Raw genomic sequence first — 20,116 nt, 5'->3', positions numbered from 1 at the left:
TTTAGTTGCCGACTTGGAACGGATGAACGCTACAACTGGTGTCACCAAACTTGATTGTCTCTAATTGCTTTGTTTTGCAAACCTGGTTCACACCATGTTTGTGCTGTGTTTTATTTCTGTTTATTCTTTCCTTCTGTTACGCCAATAAAGGCTTTGTTGTTGTTATCGACTATCTCGGACAACGGACAGAAGGCCACGTGACAACAACTGTCCAATATTTTCCTACATTTCAGAATTCTTCAAATTGCTGTACTTTGAAATGCAAACAGTTAATTCTCACAATAATACTGTATATGAGATGAGCGCAGGATTGCAGAAAATATCAACGGTTCCTAGCTTACAGGTCTCACTGCGCTGTGTAATAATATACCTTTGTTTACCGCCTGCTCATCTCACCAAAAATGGAACAGGCAAAATGTTAGGAAACCAGTTACTCAACTTGCTCCACATACCACAGAATCATAAACGAGGCACATGCCTTTATATGACTGCACTGACAGAGATCTAAAATTTGGCCAATAGATGACAAAATAAAAATAGATTTTGAAAAAGTCAAGGTGTTGGGTCAATGGGGCTGGCTCACCAATGACGTGCAGACGTTGAGCAAATTTAGAAGATGGAGCAGAATTGTTTTCTGTTGCCACAGACCAGAACCAATGGGTTGAAATTAATTCAAAAGAATGTTTAGCTAAACATCCACAAGAAGTTTCTGACAGAGCGGTTTCTCAGTGGAACAGGCTTCCTCCGGAGGTGGTGGGTTCTTCTTCTTTTGGAAGTTTATAAAGCAGAGGGTAGATAGCCATCTAACAGAAATACTGATTCTGTGAATTTAGGCAGATTGGGAGTGGGTGGGCAGAAGGGATCATGGCTGAGCTTGGCTCTTGTAGCCCTTTCTTGCATGCCCAGGGAATTGCCAATCGCCACGTTCTGATTGGGAGGCGAATTTCCTCCAGACCAGACTTGCCAGGGATTCTGTTTTTTTTGGGGGGACGGGCATCACCTGGGCATAGAATTGGGGTCACTGTGGGTGGGCAGGTAGCTGTGAGTTCCCACATTGTGCAGGGGGTTGGACTAGATGACCCTGGAGACTCCTTCCCACTCTATGATTCTAAAGAGGGGGAAACAAACAAAACAAACCCCCAGCTTGTAAATCTCACCCAAACCACCTATATAGGCACCACCTAAAGATGGGAAACATACCTGACGTCTTTGCCCACGGTCATAGAGGCAATCACCTTCTTCACAGCCTCTTTCTTCTTTTCTTTCTTGTCGCTGTTCAGCTCTGCCTTCAGCTCGAATATCTCCCCTGTAGAGGAATGCAGGAGGTTTCAGCGAAGGTTGGGTGCAATTGCCCAGGCTCTTCAATCGTCTTCCCACCTCCCCAAGGAAACAGGTAGGCAAAGCCTGCACCTGTTATGCTTCATGTACTTTGCCTCCACGTTTCAAGGTCTCAGGCTTATTCTAGCAAGGGACCAGGAAAGGGAAAGGCAAGGAAAGAAAGGACAGCATGGCAACAGGGGCATTTCCATCCCACTTTCTCAGTCCTTAATGAATGTTCTCCAAGTGGCTGATGAACAACTGCAGAAGCCATACAGCCAAACAGGCAATGCAATAAAAGTCACCTTTCTTGTCTCTCTCGCGTTTCTCTTAAATGGAACAGTTTAAGAGTTGGGAAAAGATCAGCCAGGTGGAGCTGCCAAAGATGGAGGCGCCATAAAGTTATCACTTTATTATTGTTAAACTAAGTTATCTGTATAGTTTCCGTTTTATGTGAGCTGCCTTGAGCCTTCAGGGAGGGCGGTATCTAAATATATAATAAATAAAAAACAGGAAGGGCCTGGACTGGACTGTAAAGCGTGATCTTTGGACACGAGGAGTCCTTTTCAGTATCCTGGACCAGGCTATTTAGGGCTTTAGGGTATTTTGAACCAGGTATGAAAGCAAACTAGTAATCAGTACAGCTTCTTATGAATAGATATATTCCAGTTAGTGCTGGACAGGAATACAGCAGCTGCATTCTGGTCCACCTATAAATTCCAGACATTCTTCAGAAGCAAAGAGTACACACCGGAAGTGTCACATGGGACATATAGGGCTAAAAACCCCAGGAGTAAAGGTGGCATCAAAGCCTTTTCATGTTTACTTGCAAGTTCCAATGATTTAACAGAGCTAAATAGCCAATTGCAATGTATGGCTGTGAAAGTTGGACCATAAGGAAGGCCGAGCGTCAAAGAATTGAGGCTTTTGAACTCTGGTGCTGGAGAAGACTCTTGCGAGTCCCTTGGACTGCAAGGCAAACAAACCGGTCAGTCCTAGAGGAGATCAGCCCTGACTGCTCCTTAGAAGGCCAGATCCTGAAGATGAAACCTCATGAGAAGGAAAGACTCCCTGGAGAAGAGCCTAATGCTGGGAGCGATCGAGGGCAAAAGAAGAAGGGGATGACAGAGAATTAGGTGGATGGATGGAGTCACTGAAGCAGTCGGTGCGAGCTTAAATGGACTCCGGGAATGGTAGAGGACAGGAAGGCCTGGAGGATCATTGTCCATGGGGTCGTGATGGGTCAGACACGACTTCGCAACTAACAACAACAAATAGCCAAGAAAATTTAATTAATATTAAGACCCCTAGTGTGTTATGCTGGCCTAGCTATTCTTTCAGAGTTTCAATTTCCCCGCCCCATTTAGAGTTAAGGAGCCTCACCGGGACTCGTGATCCCATCCAGATCCTGGACTCAAATAAACATTTCTGCCTCACAACAAGAGCTGACTATCTGGCATGGCTCACCCTAATTCAGCAGCCACTGCATGTCCTGGAAGCTTCTTGAAGACTCCCCTCTGAGGACTAACTAACAAGATTATCTCAAAGCTGAGGAGGAGGGGAATGAGACTATGAAAAATAAGGGGTATCATTAAGGGCAAGTCAAAGATTTCAAAGAAGCAACCTTGGTTATCACAGTAGGCTACGATTATGCCAACAGGGGGAAGGCAGCTGAATGATATATGGAACTTGTCTGCAAGACAATCAGACAAATCACGCAAGCTTGGATAAATTAGGTTTTTTAACATTTTTAAATTTTAAAACAATTTTCAGTGTTTTTTTTTTAAATCTGATTTCAAATAAAATCTGAATATAATACACATGCAATAAACAACTATCAAAACTTAGTTCGTGACCATTCTGCCAAACATAGAATTGTGGTCTGCTTTTCTATGGCAAAAACCATGAGGAGTGGGGAAAGTCAGCATCTAAATGTGACAAATATGATATACTCTGTGCAATCCTATGGAGAGTTATGCCAGTCTAAGCCTACTGAAACAAATGGGTTTGCACCGGAGTATCTCTCTTTAGGATTGTACTGTAATCTGAGCCTTTCAGTCACCACAGCAGATTGTGAATACCTGACAACCCAAATGACCCACTACTTCCTATCTCATGGTTTTTGAATTGCATTGTTCCACAGCTGCCTGCCTTGTTCCTGGCATGTTCTGGGCACATGGGCTGTCCTACTGCACAGCCTAACTCTGCTCTAGATTGTCTTAAAGGGAGTGATCTTGGCCTTGGTTCTTGCTCTGGCGTTCCCAGCCAAAGAAAAACACATTTGCGTTAAGCAAACAGAATTGTAGTGTGCAAAATAAGTGCTACATCATGAGGGGCGGGGGCGGATTATGCCCCTAATTGACAGCAGCAATTCAATAATATTTTACAGCCACTGGTGATTTGTGAGCACTCCTGCTCCAGAAACATGAAATGCAGAATTAAAAAGTTTCTTTCAAGTCACCGTGGCCAAATGCAAGCAGCGGATGAGAACGCAAAACTCTTCCTGGACTAAACGGCTTCAGGTGGGAGACTGCATGGTTGAACGCTTCCCTTTTGGGAAATAAATTCCCTGTATGCACAGCCAGTAGGTCAGAGAGACACAGAAAAAAGCCCCCCAAAACTCTTGTCCTCAACACGGCATTTCTTACTGCACAGAGATTTAAAATAAAAAATGTTTGGAGGCATTCAACCGTGCAATGACAACCCAATCCAGCTCACAGACAATTTTATCATCTCACCCGCTGTTTGCATGAACTAAATACCACGTACACCTGCGTGTTCTGGTGAGCATGAAAACCGCCCCCCTGCAAAGCATTTACCTTTCTTAGTAGTAGTGAAGTACTTTGAATCTGTCATTTTGGCCTCTGGCTTGCTGCGTGTATCTGAAAGGAGGCAAGAAGAGGTAAATGAGGCAGAAGCTTTAACACCCAGATAATCCTCAAGCTGCAGGAGGAGGAGGACGACGCATTTTATTCTTCCTGGAGATAAATTGCAGACAGGGGCAGGCTGCCCGGGGAGGAGACAGTGGAGGCCACGGAGGGCATGTGCCTTTGGCAAACGGAGGAGCCTTATCTGTTCCTTTCAGGGCCGCCTTACAAGGTACGTTGCAACCCCTCCTCCACAGGAGGATCAGCAGCAGAGGGAAGGCAGCGGCAGCTGCTGGCCTCGATGGGGCGTGGGAGGGGAGTTCCCAGAAGAACAGACTCGGCAGGAACAGTCATCCAATAATCCAGCAGCGACCAACACCGAATAAAAGTCACCAAGTTGCCTTGCAGTTATGAGGACCAGCTGGAGGGACCCCGGCCCAAAAGCACAAAAATTATTCCACTTTTGCTCATGCCAAGAGAGAGAGCAGAAAATGCTGCACAGAGTTCACATCAGGAATTCACTGCCGCAGGGTGTCACAGCCGCTCCCGGCACAAATGGCTGCAAACCAGAAAGATTAAATGTTCTATCCGTGTTGCTTTGCAGCTGCAGGAATCAGAGGCTCGGAGACCATTAAGGTCAGCATTAAACATGCTATGTAAACAGATATATGTAACTACAAGGGGCCAAGCCTGTTGCATTCACTAGTACAACGGGCGCTAGATTGGGGGGGGGGGGTGGAAGAACTCTGCTGATGGCCTCCCCCTCCACCCAGGACCTGGAAAGGCTGCAGGCAACTAGTAGGGAACTCACCGGCAGGGGCAGCTCTCACCCAGCAGGGATCTGCAGCCTCTGAGCCTCAAAGGGAAGTGGAAGGAGGAGGGAGTGGTCAGGGGTGGGGGACGGAAGGCGATTGGCTGGCTGCTGGACAGACAGGCAAGCCGGTTGGTGGAGGAAGCACTCAGGGGTGGGACAGCCGCCCTGAGTGGGTGTTAAGTGCTGAGTGGCACTTAAGCCATGAGGCATGCTCCTCCTTCAAGGCCTTACCAGAAATATATTATGCAGCACAGATATGAGTGGAAACAAGGCAGAAAGGGTTACACATAAAAGGTAAAGGTATCCCCTGTGCAAGCACCGACTCATATCTGACCCTTGGGGTGACGCCCTCCAGCGTTTTCATGGCAGACTCAATACGGGGTGGTTTGCCACTGCCTTCCCCAGTCGTTACTGTTTACACATAGATATGTTTAATTGGAAAAGGCCTTGATCTTGATGCCCTTTCCGCTGACCTGCCAGGACAACTGGCTGGCCACTGTATGGAGTAGGAGGCTGGACTAGATGGACCCAGCCAAGCTCTTACGTTTTTAAGAGTGAGCCATGCTTGGATATTGTGCCGGAAGAAAGGAGGGATTAAAAAAAAAACTTCCCTGGGGAGTTGGAACCATTCCCCATGTGGCTTGTGATCGTTAGGCTGATTCCGACACCTGAAACTCTTCATGCAAAGTGGCCCTGCATGGGGGGGGGGGGGGACTAAAACGAGACCCGTGCAATCAGACTTGTACACACCACTTCTCAGCGGCAATTTGCTCTCATGCCAGTGCCAAAAATAGGAAGCCAGAAAGTGCTGCCTGTCAGCCCAGCCTGGGCAAACGTCACATCACTGCCCCCATACTGCAAGAAATCGTCAACAAAGCCCTGGCCTCCTTACCTGAAAATTTAACTGAGAACTGTCTAGGTCAGAGACATCTGCCCAAACACCAACAAAGCCTCTCTCCTTAGAACAGGCTTCTTCAACCAGGGCTTCGTGAAACGCTGGGGTTTCTCGGCATTGGTAAACATTTGTCAGGTTATACGACCCTATATGGTCATGTCGATCTCCCCTCCCAGAATGGCCAGTGCTGGTCCTGGAAGGGGTGGGAAGGGACCCCTGGTGAGCATGTATGCAGCTATGTGGCCCATTCTGAGCCTACTAGGGAAGGGCAGGCTATAAAAATAAAATGATGAAGAAGAAGAAGAAGAGTTGGTTCTTATATGCCGCTTTTCCCTACCCAAAGGAGGCTCAAAGCGGCTTACAGTCGCCTTCCCATTCCTCTCCCCACAACAGACACCCTGTGGGGTGGGTGAGGCTGAGAGAGCACTGATATCACTGCCCGGTCAGAACAGTTTTATCAGCGCCATGGCGAGCCCAAGGTCACCCAACTGGCTGCATGTGGGGGAGCGCAGAATCGAAGCTGGCATGCCAGATTACAAGTCCGCACTCCTAGCCACTACACCAAACTGGCTCATTATTATACTGCACCCACAAAGGTTCTCTTAGATATGCTCTCTGTAGTTACTAGATTCTCGGGACAAGTGCATGTGTGCAGAGTGTACGGTTATTCATGTTCATTTACTTACTTCAATCAGCGTTCTGAGCATTGAAAGATTTGTCTATTCCCCCTTCACCCACACGTTTCTGGCCCTTACGGCCGCAGAGGGAGGGGGCTGTGGGCCTCAGCAGGAGACAGTTCAATACCAGATGTGGGGTAAAGCAGGGAGTGGTTGCAGCACACTGGCAGCCTGTAAAGCTTTGGAGCCAACATTACGCTCGTCCAAATTAATTCAAAGCAGACTGTTCAAGCCGCCATTTAGGTCCACAAAAATTGAAATTACTGTAGCAGAAAGACAAGCGGTGACAAGAGGTCCTACATCCAGCCCATCCTCCATCAACTGCAGTAGATACCAGTCAAATTCCGGATCAGGCTAAAAGTTCCGGTAATCACCTTCAAGGCCATACGTGGTCAGGGCCCAGTGTACCTAAGGGACCTCCTCTCTGCCTACACTCCTCAAAGAGCCACAGAGTCACAGTTCTCTCAGAGCTCTCTCAGCCCCACCTACCTCACAGGGCATCTGTTGTGGGGAGAGATAGGGAAGTCTGTTGTGGGGAGAGATAGGGATGCTTTGAGACTCCTTTGGGTAGTAAAAAGTGGGGAGCAAAAGACCAACTCTTCTTCTTCAGATTGGGAGAGCCACTTTCAGCCACAGGAGGCAGCACTGAGCAAGCTGGACCCAAAACTGACTTGGCACAAGGAAGTTCCTTGTATTATTTATTATTATTAATAATAATAATAATTGGATTATATCCCACCGCTCTTTGAGACCAGCTCATGGTGGGTTACAAAAAACAAACCAAACAATAAAACCCTATAAAATACCCATTAAAACTCTAATATGTTGGGACCATAGTTTACCAGTCAAACATATGTAGAAGGTCTTGGGTTTATTCCCCATTTCCAAAAGGACTTCAGTAGCAGGAAGAGAAACACATCACAAATTATAGTATCACAGGAAAACCATTCCTTTGACCGGAGTAGACAATACTGGGCTAAAAATGAATCAGCGGCCTGACCAGGTACAAGACAGATTTACAGGTTCAATACATAGTCTTTGAGCCATTGCTTGGAAATTTTTGAGGATGCCACTTCCCCAGCACAGCTGCTTAAGGGTAGTATCCCTAAAAGGAACCATCACATTAAGATAGCAGCCAATAAACTAAAAACAAACCCAGAGACCGATTAAAACAGGACTGTCTAGGTGCAAATCAGCAGTCCTTAAAACATTCACTCTTCAAGGCATAGCAGAATCAAATTCATCATGGACAAGCCAGGCACGTTGTAAATGGTGCTATCCATGTTTTCTGATACCAGCGCGAATGAGCAAGAGTTGAAACCCTCACCTGCGCTAGCCTGTCTGCTGCATTTAGGACAGCCAATTCCGTACTGAAATGCTGGTTGCCGATTTTGTCCTGAAAGGCACAGGGACTACCTATTTGCACTGCTGCATCTCATTTCACAGTTCCATTAAGGACACGAGACTCCTTGCGGCAAATCCTTCCATTGTCTTGCTGCATTGAAACAGTTGGGGGCTTTCAAACGGCACTTGAATTATCCAGCACTCTGCCCTAATAGAACAGCCTCAAGCTCAGCTGAATTCTGCCTGGTATTTAGACAACACACGCCTGGAAGGAAGAATCTTCTTCTTCTTCTTCATACCTAGATTTATAGCTGTGAGCCGATGGCTTTAGGATACTATGAACCTATTGCATACTGGAGGCAGGGATCTCTGTGTGTGTTTGTGTGTTTTTAACCTCTGCTACACTGAAAAACTCCACATGGATGATAAGCAATTAAATATACTATTTAAAATGTCAACAGTCTTCAAGATTTTGATACCTATGGTGCAGAAGCTTTTGCTGGATTAAAACTGGAGCCTGACTGCCGGCAAATAAGAGACGTAGAATTTGGGTTTTGAATGGTTTGAAAGCCATCACAGAAAGCTTGCAGCAATATAAAAGGTTTTCTAACGTCAACTTTGCTTTCAGTCAGCTGCCAGTCCAATGGCCAGGCATCCTCCTTGAAAATGCTCTATGTGCTAGTGTAGCGATCCCCAACCTGTGGGCCGCGGACCACATGTGGTCCGTCGACTAATTGGAGGTGGGCCGCGAAGGACGCCTTCTCCCCCCCCCCCCGCCCTTTACAACACACTTTGGGTGTCATAGTCCCATGTGGGAGTGATGGGAGACAATCTCATTGCAGAGAAACAAGCTCAGGGTTCCCATTGATTTGTCATTGTCATGAGTTAAAATTTCCATGAAAATAAAATGTTCCTTATGTTCATTGTTGTGGCGTGTCTGTATCTTATTTTGAAGGGATGTTTAAACATTACCATAGCGACCAGAGAGCGTTAGGGCAGTGGTTGAGAGTAGAGGAGTGAACTACCCCCCCCACCGGGCCTCAGTAAAATTGTCAAGCGTTGAGTGGTCCCCAGTGATAAAAAGGTTGGGGACCACTGCGCTAGCGGATACCACCATTTGCCCAGGCAATTTGGGCTCAGGAATCTGGCCATGCTTCCTGGGCCGTGTAATGCTCCTGGGAGTCTCCTGGACCCATCAGTTGACCTTGGGCCAGTCACAGTTCTCTCAGAGCTCTCTTGGTCCCACCTGCTATGGGGAGAGGGAGGGAAGGTAATTATAAACTGTTTTGAGACTTCTCTCCTCTCCTAACTCAGGACTGCTGTGCTGGAAATAATTACATCCTAACCCAGGACTGCTGTGCTGGAAATAATTACATTAAATTGGCTGAATGTGGGGTATGAAGTATGGACAAATCCCTGCACCTGTGGTGTATTTGCCTTTTTTTTTTGCTAACATTATTTTAAATATTTATCTAAATTTAAATCCAACCATTTTCTGGGGAAATTTCCTATTCATAGTTTCCCAGAAAACCCACATCACTGAGATGCTGGACAGGCTCTTTAGATCTTTCATTTGATCCAGCAGGGCTCTTATGATCTGTGTCCCACTGTCAACATTTATACTGCAAGTTTTTTAGGGAATGAACTAGTTGCTCATGCCATTCCGCTTACAGAAGGCATGCAAAATGCGGGTCTAATTTTTTCCTCTGCTCTACTGGTGTTCGCTAACTTGTGGTCTTCAGACTGCGATTTTAACCGATCTGCATTTTGTAAAAAAAAATACTGTGCTGAGCATGGAATGTATACGGCACTGGTCAGATCACACCTGGAGTACTGTGTGCAGTTCTGGAGGCCTCACTTCAAGAAGGACGTAGATAAAATTGAAAGGGTACAGAGGAGAGCGACGAAGATGATCTGGGGCCAAGGGACCAAGCCCTATGAAGATAGGTTGAGGGACTTGGGAATGTTCAGCCTGGAGAAAAGGAGGTTGAGAGGGGACATGCTAGCCCTCTTTAAGTATTTGAAAGGTTGTCACTTGGAGGAGGGCAGGATGCTGTTCCCATTGGCTGCAGAGGAAAGGACATGCAGTAATGGGTTTAAACTACAAGCACAACAATATAGGCTAGATATCAGGAAAAAGTTTTTCACAGTCAGAGTAGTTCAGCAGTGGAATAGGCTGCCTAAGGAGGTGGTGAGCTCCCCCTCACTGGCAGTCTTCAAGCAAAGGTTGGATACACACTTTTCTTGGATGCTTTAGGATGCTTTGGGCTGATCCTGCGTTGAGCAGGGGGTTGGACTAGATGGCCTGTATGGCCCCTTCCAACTCTATGATTCTATGATTAAACATCCAAACTGACCCAGAGCTACCCTTCCCAAGCACTTTTCAGTCCCCTCTGCATCAACCCTTCCTTTGCTTTTCCAAGATCAAGAATAAACTTTCACATGCAAAATGAGGTAATAAGAAAGACAGGGTATACAAGACTGAAGTTCCAGAACAAAAACCCACATCACCCTGATGGGAAAGTGTAAATAAAATGATCTCATTGTAGACATTCCTTCAATGAAAGTCGGCTTTATGAGCTCAGCCAAATATTAGTAGGCCTCCACCCCAAACTCCTGCTTACGGCCAAGTTTTGCGTTAACAGCAAGGAAACATCTCTGCAACCTTGTCATACAGCATCAAGATCATCCCCTAGTCTGTGCAAATGACCAATGTGCTACAGCAAAAGAAATCATGGAAATATCTTTTAACAAGTGTGACCTTCAGCCACCTTTCTTCTATGTTTTCAAGGGCAGAAGTCCATAAACCCACAGGCGAAGAAGAGGCTTTTACATGTGCCGCTACCCGGATTCTGTCTCGGCATATCAGATGAAAAGAATCTCAGGCAGCAGAACTGACAATGTGTCTTTCCAAAGACTTGGAAGAGCCACTGACAGCTGGAGTCCAGGACTTCAGGCAGTCAGAAGCCAAGCTGAATATGTTTGTAACTGTGCTGACCATTATACAAGCAGGTCTTGTTCCATTTTCATCAAAAAGGGAAGCAGAACTGGTTAGAGAGTTCCCTTCAGAACATCAATGCCTGGCATTTCAGGCCAAGTCCAGGGCTGGGAAAGTGGCCACCAGACGTGGTGACAATTTTGTAATTAAAGGGAAGCACACTCATGCTTACGGAGAAAACAGACCCTTTCTGAGGAAGAGCCTCGAGGAAGGCTCCCTCAAAGAGGAAACCATTCTAGAAATCTGAAAATATCAAGCTTATTTCCCCCCCTCTAGTTCTCTTTTGGTACTTTTAAATGGAGTTCTTAACAGGGATGTGAGCAAATCCACCAGAGAAACTGCACCAGTTTTTAAAAACGTGCCTTGGAGTGCTTTGGGTCTGGCTTTCGCAGGCTGCAGAATGAAGTGGTAGAAGGGATTCCATAACTGCAGGAGGGCAGCTATATTTCATGCTGCTACACAAGACTAACTCCACCAATTCCCTACAATGCAATTCTTTGCACTAAAGTTTTCTAAAGGGGGAGGGCGGAATGCAGTGGTGCAATCCCATTCCATTATCTATTCTACTTCACTTTATGTACAGACCAGGCCTCCAGGTATTTCACCAGGGGAGCACCCTAGAATGTCCCTGATCAGATCAGAACAAGGCCCGTTCATACTGGCTCCCTGCCCCAAGATCTCCAAGGTCTGCTCATATGTTCTTAGAAGCTACAATAGCCAGGAAGAAAACAAGAGCTGCTTTTTGTACCCTGTTTTTTTTTTTACTACCCAGAGCACTGAGAGAACCGTGACTGGCCCAAGGTCACCCAGCTGGCTGCATGCAGAGGAGAGGGGGAATCAAACCCAGTCATTTAGATTAGAGGCCGTTCCTCTTAACCACTACACCAAGCTGGGTCTCAAGTCCCTTATACACACACTGCAGAACTTCTGACATTTGAAGAATTGAACCGGACTGCTGAAAATCCAGAAACTGCTGGAAAAGTGGGCCACACGGGCTATGCGACAGCTTCCACCCTCTGCTAACTAAGTCAAGCCAGCAGCTGAACTCTGGAAGACAAATGTAGCATCAAGATGTTATTCTGCACCATGCACAGAATAAAGAATAAGCCCAAGTATTGGGAATCTCAAAAGGACACTGAAACATTCTGCTGTTTAAAAAAATCGTTCAAGATGGAGCTGCACGAGAGGTATAACATGGTTGTTTAAGTAACCATTTGCTCCTGGCAATTACAAATCAATTCCAGCTGACCCAGCCAGGAAGTTGTGGTGAACTGAATAAGAAATCTGCTGCCCTCATCTCAAACGCTTGGCTAACTAATAACCATCAGGACCAGTTACTCTGGCGGACTTATTTGCAAGGCTTTTAGACAAGCAGAGGTAACAGACCATCTCACCTCACAAATGCCCCCAAACCTGCTTTTAAAAGTTAGCCAGATGGTTCCTGTGTGGATGAACAAGTGTTGAGCAGCTCATAATAATACATTTAACATACTAATAGTTTCCATTGTCGTTTTCTGTGTGTTCTGACCCCAAAACTTCACCATACAGTCCAAAGAGCATAAAATGGAAGGCACATAAACAATGTCAGAGGGATGAAAGTCCATGGGCTTACAGGCCAGAGACTCCAATACCTGCTGGTGTTTGAGTTAGCAGAACAGATGCAATGTACACATCTCTTAATGGGTCACTTTTTATGTGAACAAGGGAGCATGCTAAAAGCTTTAGAAGCAAATGAGTTGTGGGCAGTGATATGAGTTTTTGGTGAAAACATCCCAATTCAAATTTTAAAAAGAAATCTAAACAGGATTAGCAAAAGGTGGCAAAGGTCCTATACACAAGCACTGGGCTTATTCAGAGCCTAAATTACGCTATTTGTAGCACAACAGCCCTGAGAGATACTGCATTGATATAAGTGGTGGAATAGACGCTACATTTACAAACAGATACTACCTGTATATATGTGGGTTGGAGATTTTTCTACAGAAAGATATAGCACGTCACAAAATTCTCCATGGTGAGGATCCGTACATTAACAATTAAGACACCTGGAAGGAACAAACTATTCTAGATAAAATCTGCAAGGCTGCAGGCATTCATTTGACTGCCTGCTCATGCATAACCTTGTTATTGTTTCACCTTTCAAAACATATAAGTTTAAGAATCAAGTCAGCCCTCCCGACCTGCTCACCTACAGGCAAGCTCTCCCTGCCACAAGTGACCAAGGGAGCCATGACTAAAAGGGCTGCGCTGACAGAAGTAGAAACAGCCAGCTGTCTGAAAGAAATATAGAGATACAGTTCTTCTGATGAAAATAAGATGGTGCCTGGCTAGAACACCAATAAGAGATCTTTTTGAGTTCCACTTTTTGAGTTCTTTGCGGGAAGAAAGCAAAGCATAGTACACCACTGCACTCCTACACAGCTCGGTTAAATCGATGGAGTATTTTTTTACTGTATGGTGTGTAATTAGTGTAGCCAGATCGTAAGACTGTCCAGCTGCTAGGCAAAAGGCGTTCAGAGGTGGTTTGCCATTCCCTGGCCCTGAGTCATGACCCTAGTTTTCCTTGGAGGGCTCCCATTCAAATACTAACCAAGTCATGGAACTTTCTGAAATGGCCAGACTGGCGGCGATTATTAGAGATTAAAATATCAACAGACATATAAAGACTTGGAAACCATCCTGGACTGCGAATCGGATGATTTTGCAGACCTTTGAAACTTCACAATAATTTGAAAGAAGCTTTATCGGCAAGGATATATTGGTGTTGGCTATACTTTGGTGAAAAGTTTTAATCTGATTGTGTATGTTCTGCTTGTGAGATTTTGAATAGAGATTAATTTTTTTTAAACACCCCAATACTAACCAAGGTCTACCCTACTTAACTTCCAAGATCTGACAAGATTGGGCATGCCTGGACTATCCAGGTCAGGACTATCACGATACAACTGCAGTGCACAGTATAACTATGCAATGTAGTTAATCAATCAATCAATAATAAATAATGGAGCAAAAGCACTGTTATTCTGCCAGTTCCACACAGCAGACTCATTTTCTTTTCCTTTATTTATGATACGCACTGAAGAAGGCAAAGAACATGTACATTATAGTTTTGAAGTTTTAATGTTTTATGGTTGATGGCTAATGTTACCTGCCCAGGGCCTTGTGGGAAGGTTAGAGTAGAAAAATTAAGTTTTTAAAAAAGTATTATATTATTATTGTTATTATTTCCCCTGCTTTTCTACCTACCGCAAATGCAAGCAAAGCCTGGAGATTTTAAGCTGCAGCTTTTGGCACACTTAATTGGATAGTAATCCCATTGAACTTGCTTCTAAATAAACATACTGGCTCATCAAACGGGAGAGACTATCATGAGCTAACCAGTTCATATTTGTGCAGTCTTTCCAACAGCTTTGTAGAGCAAAAAAACATCACCTCCACTTTGCAGATGTGGAGGCTGGCAGAGAAGATACCTGAGGGAAAGTACGTTCTGTAAAGCCCACCGAGCTGGTTTGTAGCATTAGCAAGATTCCAACCAGAACCTTCCCAACTTTAGGCCATTCCATATACTACACAAGAGTAAACCTGAGCTTGTCACTGACTTCTCAGCAGAGCGCTACAGTCTGGGCTCTCTGAGGAACATTAGACCAAGTTTGAGTCCAGTGGCAATTTAAAGCAAACCAAGTGTAATTCTGGGTGTAGGTTTTGGCATGCTTGCATACTTCTTCAGATCTTTCCACGAGCAGATCATGAGAACTTGAGGCGTGTAGCTTTCTAGCTGTGTATCCAAAGCAAACATGACAGGTGATGTGATCACACCACCCCCAGTCCCAGTTCAAATTATTCATACCTACTGGAACCATTGTTCAGAGGTATCATTAAAACCTTGTCAATAAATGGATTAAAAAAACCCACAGATGCATACCCCAAAGGAGGGCAACTAAGGAGATCCATGCGTCCCTACCAGTGACATACCCTTGGCTAAGGAGGGAACAACCCACATTTCTCCAGCATTCACTCAAGAAAATCCCACCTTCATGCTTATCAAGCCACCCCAACCCCTCCCAATGCTCAGTTTCTTGGAAACAAATTCAACTGGAAATAAACCACAGTCCCTAGAATAGGAAAGCCCTTCCTTGATCCCTGGAAACTGCTTAGTCAACAGACAGAAAGCCACTCTGAACATGCCTAAGGGAACCACTTTTATTCTTACATCAGGGTTGTCAGATCCCACCCTGGCCACCAGCAGGGAACAAGGTGGGTGGAGTTGCCAAATCCAGATTGAGAAACTACTGGAGATTTGGAGATGGAGCCTGAGAAAAATCTAATGCTCTAAATTAACATCGTTTTCTTTTAGGAATTGCTTTAATTGCGCTGCACTCGATGGCCGCACTGTTTCGGCCTCTTACAATTCTACGTGTGTATGTCAGATGATACGATTTATTATGATGAGCCTTCGGGGAGGGCGGTATATAAATGTAAATAACTAAAATATATAAAATAACTCGGTCTGAACGACTGTAACGAAGTATTTTTGGCCACCCTGATCCCCGCCGCCTGGGGACAGGCTGTCATTCCGGGGGATCCCCCGGTCCCGCCTGGAGGCTGGCATGCCCACTTCCGAGGGGCCAGCGTCTCGCCCCCCTGGGCTCCTGGGGCACGCAGCAAAAAAAAAAAAAAAGAGGGGGAAACCGGGGAAAGGGGATTAGACAGCTGGAGGAACCCCTTCAAGAGGGGCCGTTTTGGAAAGGGGACCCTTTCCTAACCCCCCAGCCCGGCGTGGCGGGTCCGCGCGGGGATTTTGCAAGGCAGGCTCGTCCGGGGCTCCTTACCTGGCTCTGCGGGCGCCGCTCTCCCCTCTCCGGCTGCAGCCGCTTCGCTCGCCCGTCTTGGCTGCAGCCCCAGCGGAAGTGGAGGGAAGGGAGAAATGACACGAAGAAGCACTTCCAGGGCGGCAGAGGGGAACCGGAAGGCGAGGAAAGAGGGAGGATGGAGGGGGGGGGAGGCTCGTGCGCAGACTTATGGAGGAGTTGCGTTGCGTTGCACGGGCTTCCTCTGGGCATAACAGAAATCGAGTCCAACCGGCACTTTTAAGACCAACCCAGATTTATTCAGCTTTGTTCCAAATTCCTCTTCCAAGAGGAAGCCCATGCAATGCAATGCAGTTCCTCCATAAGTCCAACAGCAAGCTTTCAGACCAGCCCAGATGTATTCAGCTCTGTTCAAAATGGATTCGGTTTTTGTCGTGCTCCTTCAGACCACTGGACTCTCTGTGTGTTTAGTGCGTGGCCCTTTGCAGTGGGCGCCAGCGGGTGGCCGGGTGGGTCTGAAGCAGCAGGGCGAATGTGGAGTCCTGGGGTCCCGTTCAGACGGGCCAAGTTTTATTCCGTGTGCGCGCACGCTTCCTCAGGTGCAATGCCGTGGGATGGAAACGAGTAGTTCCTTGCGTGACAAGAGGGGTTCCCTGCCCCGGGAGTGTCGTTTGGGGGTTGCTTGCTTACGTGCTCCCGCGTGCTGAGGAAATATGCACAGTTTGGGGTTGCATGTCTTTTGAATGATTAATAGGACATTTATAGAGCACCTTAAATGATCCTCTTGTGGCTCAGGGTGGTAAGGTAGCTGTCTGAAGCTCTGCCCATGAGGCTGGGAGTTCAATCCCAGCAGCCGGCTCAAGGTTGACTCAGCCTTCCATCCTTCCGAGGTCGGTAAAATGAGTACCCAGCTTGCTGCTGGGGGGTAAACGGTAATGACTGGGGAAGGCACTGGCAAACCACCCCGTATTGAGTCTGCCATGAAAACGCTAGAGGGCGTCACCCCAAGGGTCAGACATGACTCGGTGCTTGCACAGGGGATACCTTTACCTTTATAGCACCTTAAAACATTCAAAGTGCTTTCATGCCTTGGTTTAGCACAAAAGTGTGTAAAAGGTTACAGCTGGCAAGGAGAAACTTTGAAATCATGGGGGTGGGTCCCACAGAACTCAGGGGAGTTACTTTTGAGTAGACCAGGCTGAAAGGAGAGAATAGGTGGGGAACTGAATATAATGGATAGGGGATGGAGTGGCATTGTCAGCTTGGGGAGGGGGAAAGGATTCTAGTGAGGCTCTTATTCTTTTAGAACAAAGTTTGAGTCCAGGGGCACCTACTGTGAGCCAGTTTTGGGAGCGGCGGTATAAAAATGTAATAATAAATAAGACCAACAAAGTTTCATTCGAGGTTTGAGCTTTGGTGAGCCTGCCCTTAGTCCATGTGAGTTTAATATCTGTTCCACATAATATATTTCTGATAAGGGCTTGGAGGAGGAGCATGTCTCATGGCTTAAGTGCCATTCACTGCTTACCACCCACTCAGGGTGACTTGCACCTCCCAGATTCTAGTTCAGGGGTTACCAAGCTGTCCAGGGGTCTGTGGACTACAATTCCCATGAGCCCCTGCCAGCATGGTGCTGGTAGGGGCTCATGGGGATTGTAGTTCATGGACTCCTGGAGAGCTACAGTTTGGCTTCCCCTCTAACACTCTAAATAACTATACTGATTGGTTCTAGATTGGACTCAACAGAGCCTAGTGGTGTTTGCTGAAGGGGTCATTTGGCAGGTAGATTCCAATAGTCATCTGTATGCCCCTCTGAGGTATTGCCTCCTTACACAGGGGAGGCAGCGGCTGAGGTGTTTTTCTCATTTGGACACAGGCCTTGCTATTTCGACACCTCTCTGAAACTGCCATTGCTGGAAAGGAGGGCTGCCTCAGAGCCCCCCCAAAAAGGGGGGGAGGCTAATTTCTCCCATGTTGGTGTGCAAGTAGATGTTCCTGTTTTGCAATTTGTGTTCAAGTTGAGCTGAATGGCTGTCTGGGTCAAGGGGTGGGGGAGACTGCCCAGTTTGTGCAGCTGTTTCCTGCTTGGCCTGCAGCATTTGGCGAACGGGATGATGCGATGATGCTGTTGCGCACAAGCCCAAGGTTGCTGACACAGCTTCGACACTTCTGTTTCCAGTCCAGTGTCCGCTGCCGTCCCCTTTCGCGTGCGTTGTTGACCTCCTTTGAGTCAGGAAGGCTGCCAAGGTTCAGGCGGGGAGGGGGAGAGAATGAGGAACAGATGCTTGTTTGTTCCATGTTGCTCTGCGGGGCATCTCAGAGCGCCTCAAAAAGTCACTGCAGGTCCTTGGCCTCGATGGAGATCTGGGACAGTGTTGCCAACCGATCTTGGATTGGAGCCCTCTTTATCAGGTGCTGCCTGGTACTCTTTTGTTCACCCAGTCGATACTTTCAGCATTTTCAGATCAGCAGATCAGCGGGGAAGCTGGTGCCTGGAATTCGCCCCTTCAGGCAACACAAGGGGTGGGTTGTATGTTTACTGCCCTTCCCCAAGAAACATTCTCCCTACACTAAAAGGAGCCCAGCAAAGGAGTCCTATTGAGGCAGCACAACACTTAATGCAAAGAATTCTCCCACTAAGAGCCAGCTTGACGTGGTGGTTAAGAGTGGCAGCTTCTAATCTGGTGAGCCAGGTTTGATCCCCTGCTCCTCCGCATGCAGCCAGCTGGGTGGCCTTGGGCTTGTCACAGTCCTGATAGTGCTTGTCTCACAAAGCAGTTCTCTCAGCTCCACCTACCTCACAGGGTGTCTGTTGTGAGGAGAGGAAAGGAACGCAATTGTAAACCACTTTGAGACTCCCCCTGGTAGAGAAAAAAAGGGTCTAAAAAGCAGCTTCTCGGCTCAAACTCTCAAGAATTTGTAAAGAAGAGTGCCAATATCTGGAGTATAACAAAACAAAATCAAAATCCAGTGGTACCTTTAAGACCAACAAAGATTTATTCAAGGCGTGAGCTTTCAAGTGCAAGCACTCTACCTGGAGTATGTTGGTTCTCAGAAACGAGAATTCTCACCCATCTGGAGTCCACTGGGAACAGACTGTCTGTTCTTATCTAGTTATCACAAAATCTAGACATAAAGCTGCTCATTTTGTGGGCTCATTGCCCTTTTAAGGACCCCGTGTTTTCACTTAAACTCCACGAACCAATTCCCTCCCCAACAAGAGTAGGATTGATTGTATGACCCCACTGGAACCATGAGCGTGCCCTGCCTATTTTGGGGGGCCCTTGTGAAACATTTATGGAAAACTGTACAACAGCCTCCTAAAAATGGACCTAATGCAGGTAGTGATGATCAGCAGCGAAGAAAGACCAAGCGGAATGACCGACCAGCGAAGACGGGCCAAGTAGAATGACCCATCAGTGAAGAAGGACCAAGTGGAATGACGGTGTGCCTTGATCGCCCTCTGGTGGCCAAACTGTGGCCTTTTATGTTTCTTATATTATGTCTGCCAGATTAAAGACTTTAATTTGGAAAAGGACAAATGCGAAGTGCACCCACAGTTTTATTTTGGGGTGTGGGGGAGGAGTTAGTTTATATAATTATCAGCTCTAATTATATAATTATCAGCTCTAAGGATCCCAGAGGCAATCAGCTGGGGAGAGGAGAAATCCAAACTGAGATATTAATGCCTATCAGGCCACGATGGAGCGGCTGCTTGGGGTACCCCGGCCTTCTGAGGCTAGGGAGGTGGCTGTCTGTCAATCCAGGTCTTCTCAGCAGTGGCAACAAAATGGAAACTCCCAGGGAGATTCACCTCTCCTGCTGTGGTCTTCCTTCTGCAGATAAATACTTTGTTTATTTACTTTCTTATTTTACTCATTTATGCCCCACCTTCCTCCCCAAATTAGGGTGACCTAATTCTTCTCTTATCTATATTACTCTCACAATGACCCTGTGAGGTAGGTTAGGCTGCCAGTGCGACTGGCCCAAGGTCGCCCAGCAGTTTGCTTTGCCATTCCCTTAGTGATCCCTCCTTCCTCCCTGACATTTTGTGGTTTTTATTGTTTGTACTTCTTTTAATATCATGTTTCCCCTTGTTTTAGTGATTTACTTTGTGTGTGTATGTGTGTGTGTGTGGGGGGGTATGTTTTAATTTGTAAGCTGCTTTGGTGGCCTTATTGGAACAGCAAGGTGTGGCAAATGTCCTGTTCACCGAATGGACAAATAAATTATATTAGTACCAAACAAAATTCCAGCTCAGTGAGCCATCTTCTGAGTTTTATGGATGGGCATCTTGGTCAGTGTTAACAAAAAGGGGGAAAGGAATAAAGAGAAAAAATGCTGCTAGTAGGAATCTTGTCTACCAGCTTAAGGTTGTGGATTCAGGAAACTAGAG

At 46.4% G+C, this 20,116-nt stretch overlaps 1 protein-coding gene across 2 annotated transcripts in view; it reads right to left on the bottom strand.

The window, feature by feature from the left end:
• The window catches only part of AP1B1 (adaptor related protein complex 1 subunit beta 1), a 45,020-nt gene extending 29,137 nt beyond the window's left edge, over positions 1-15,883 (bottom strand). Inside the window, exons 1-3 of one of the 2 annotated variants that reach the window (XM_077307532.1) lie at positions 15,742-15,883; positions 4,137-4,199; positions 1,201-1,306 (exon numbers count right to left, since the gene is read on the bottom strand). In XM_077307532.1, the coding sequence (XP_077163647.1) occupies positions 1,201-1,306; positions 4,137-4,173 (143 nt within the window). In that variant the 5' untranslated portion in view covers positions 4,174-4,199; positions 15,742-15,883. The remainder of the gene's footprint in view (positions 1-1,200; positions 1,307-4,136; positions 4,200-15,741) is intronic. The other variant, XM_077307533.1, reaches the window with a different exon arrangement.
• Positions 15,884-20,116: the final 4,233 nt, after the last annotated feature.

This window comes from Paroedura picta, chromosome 13 (assembly GCF_049243985.1).
Source record: "Paroedura picta isolate Pp20150507F chromosome 13, Ppicta_v3.0, whole genome shotgun sequence".
NCBI lineage: Eukaryota > Metazoa > Chordata > Lepidosauria > Squamata > Gekkonidae > Paroedura > Paroedura picta.
The sequence above is the reverse complement of the archived record's forward strand: the minus strand, read 5'-3'. Positions and strand labels throughout refer to the sequence as shown.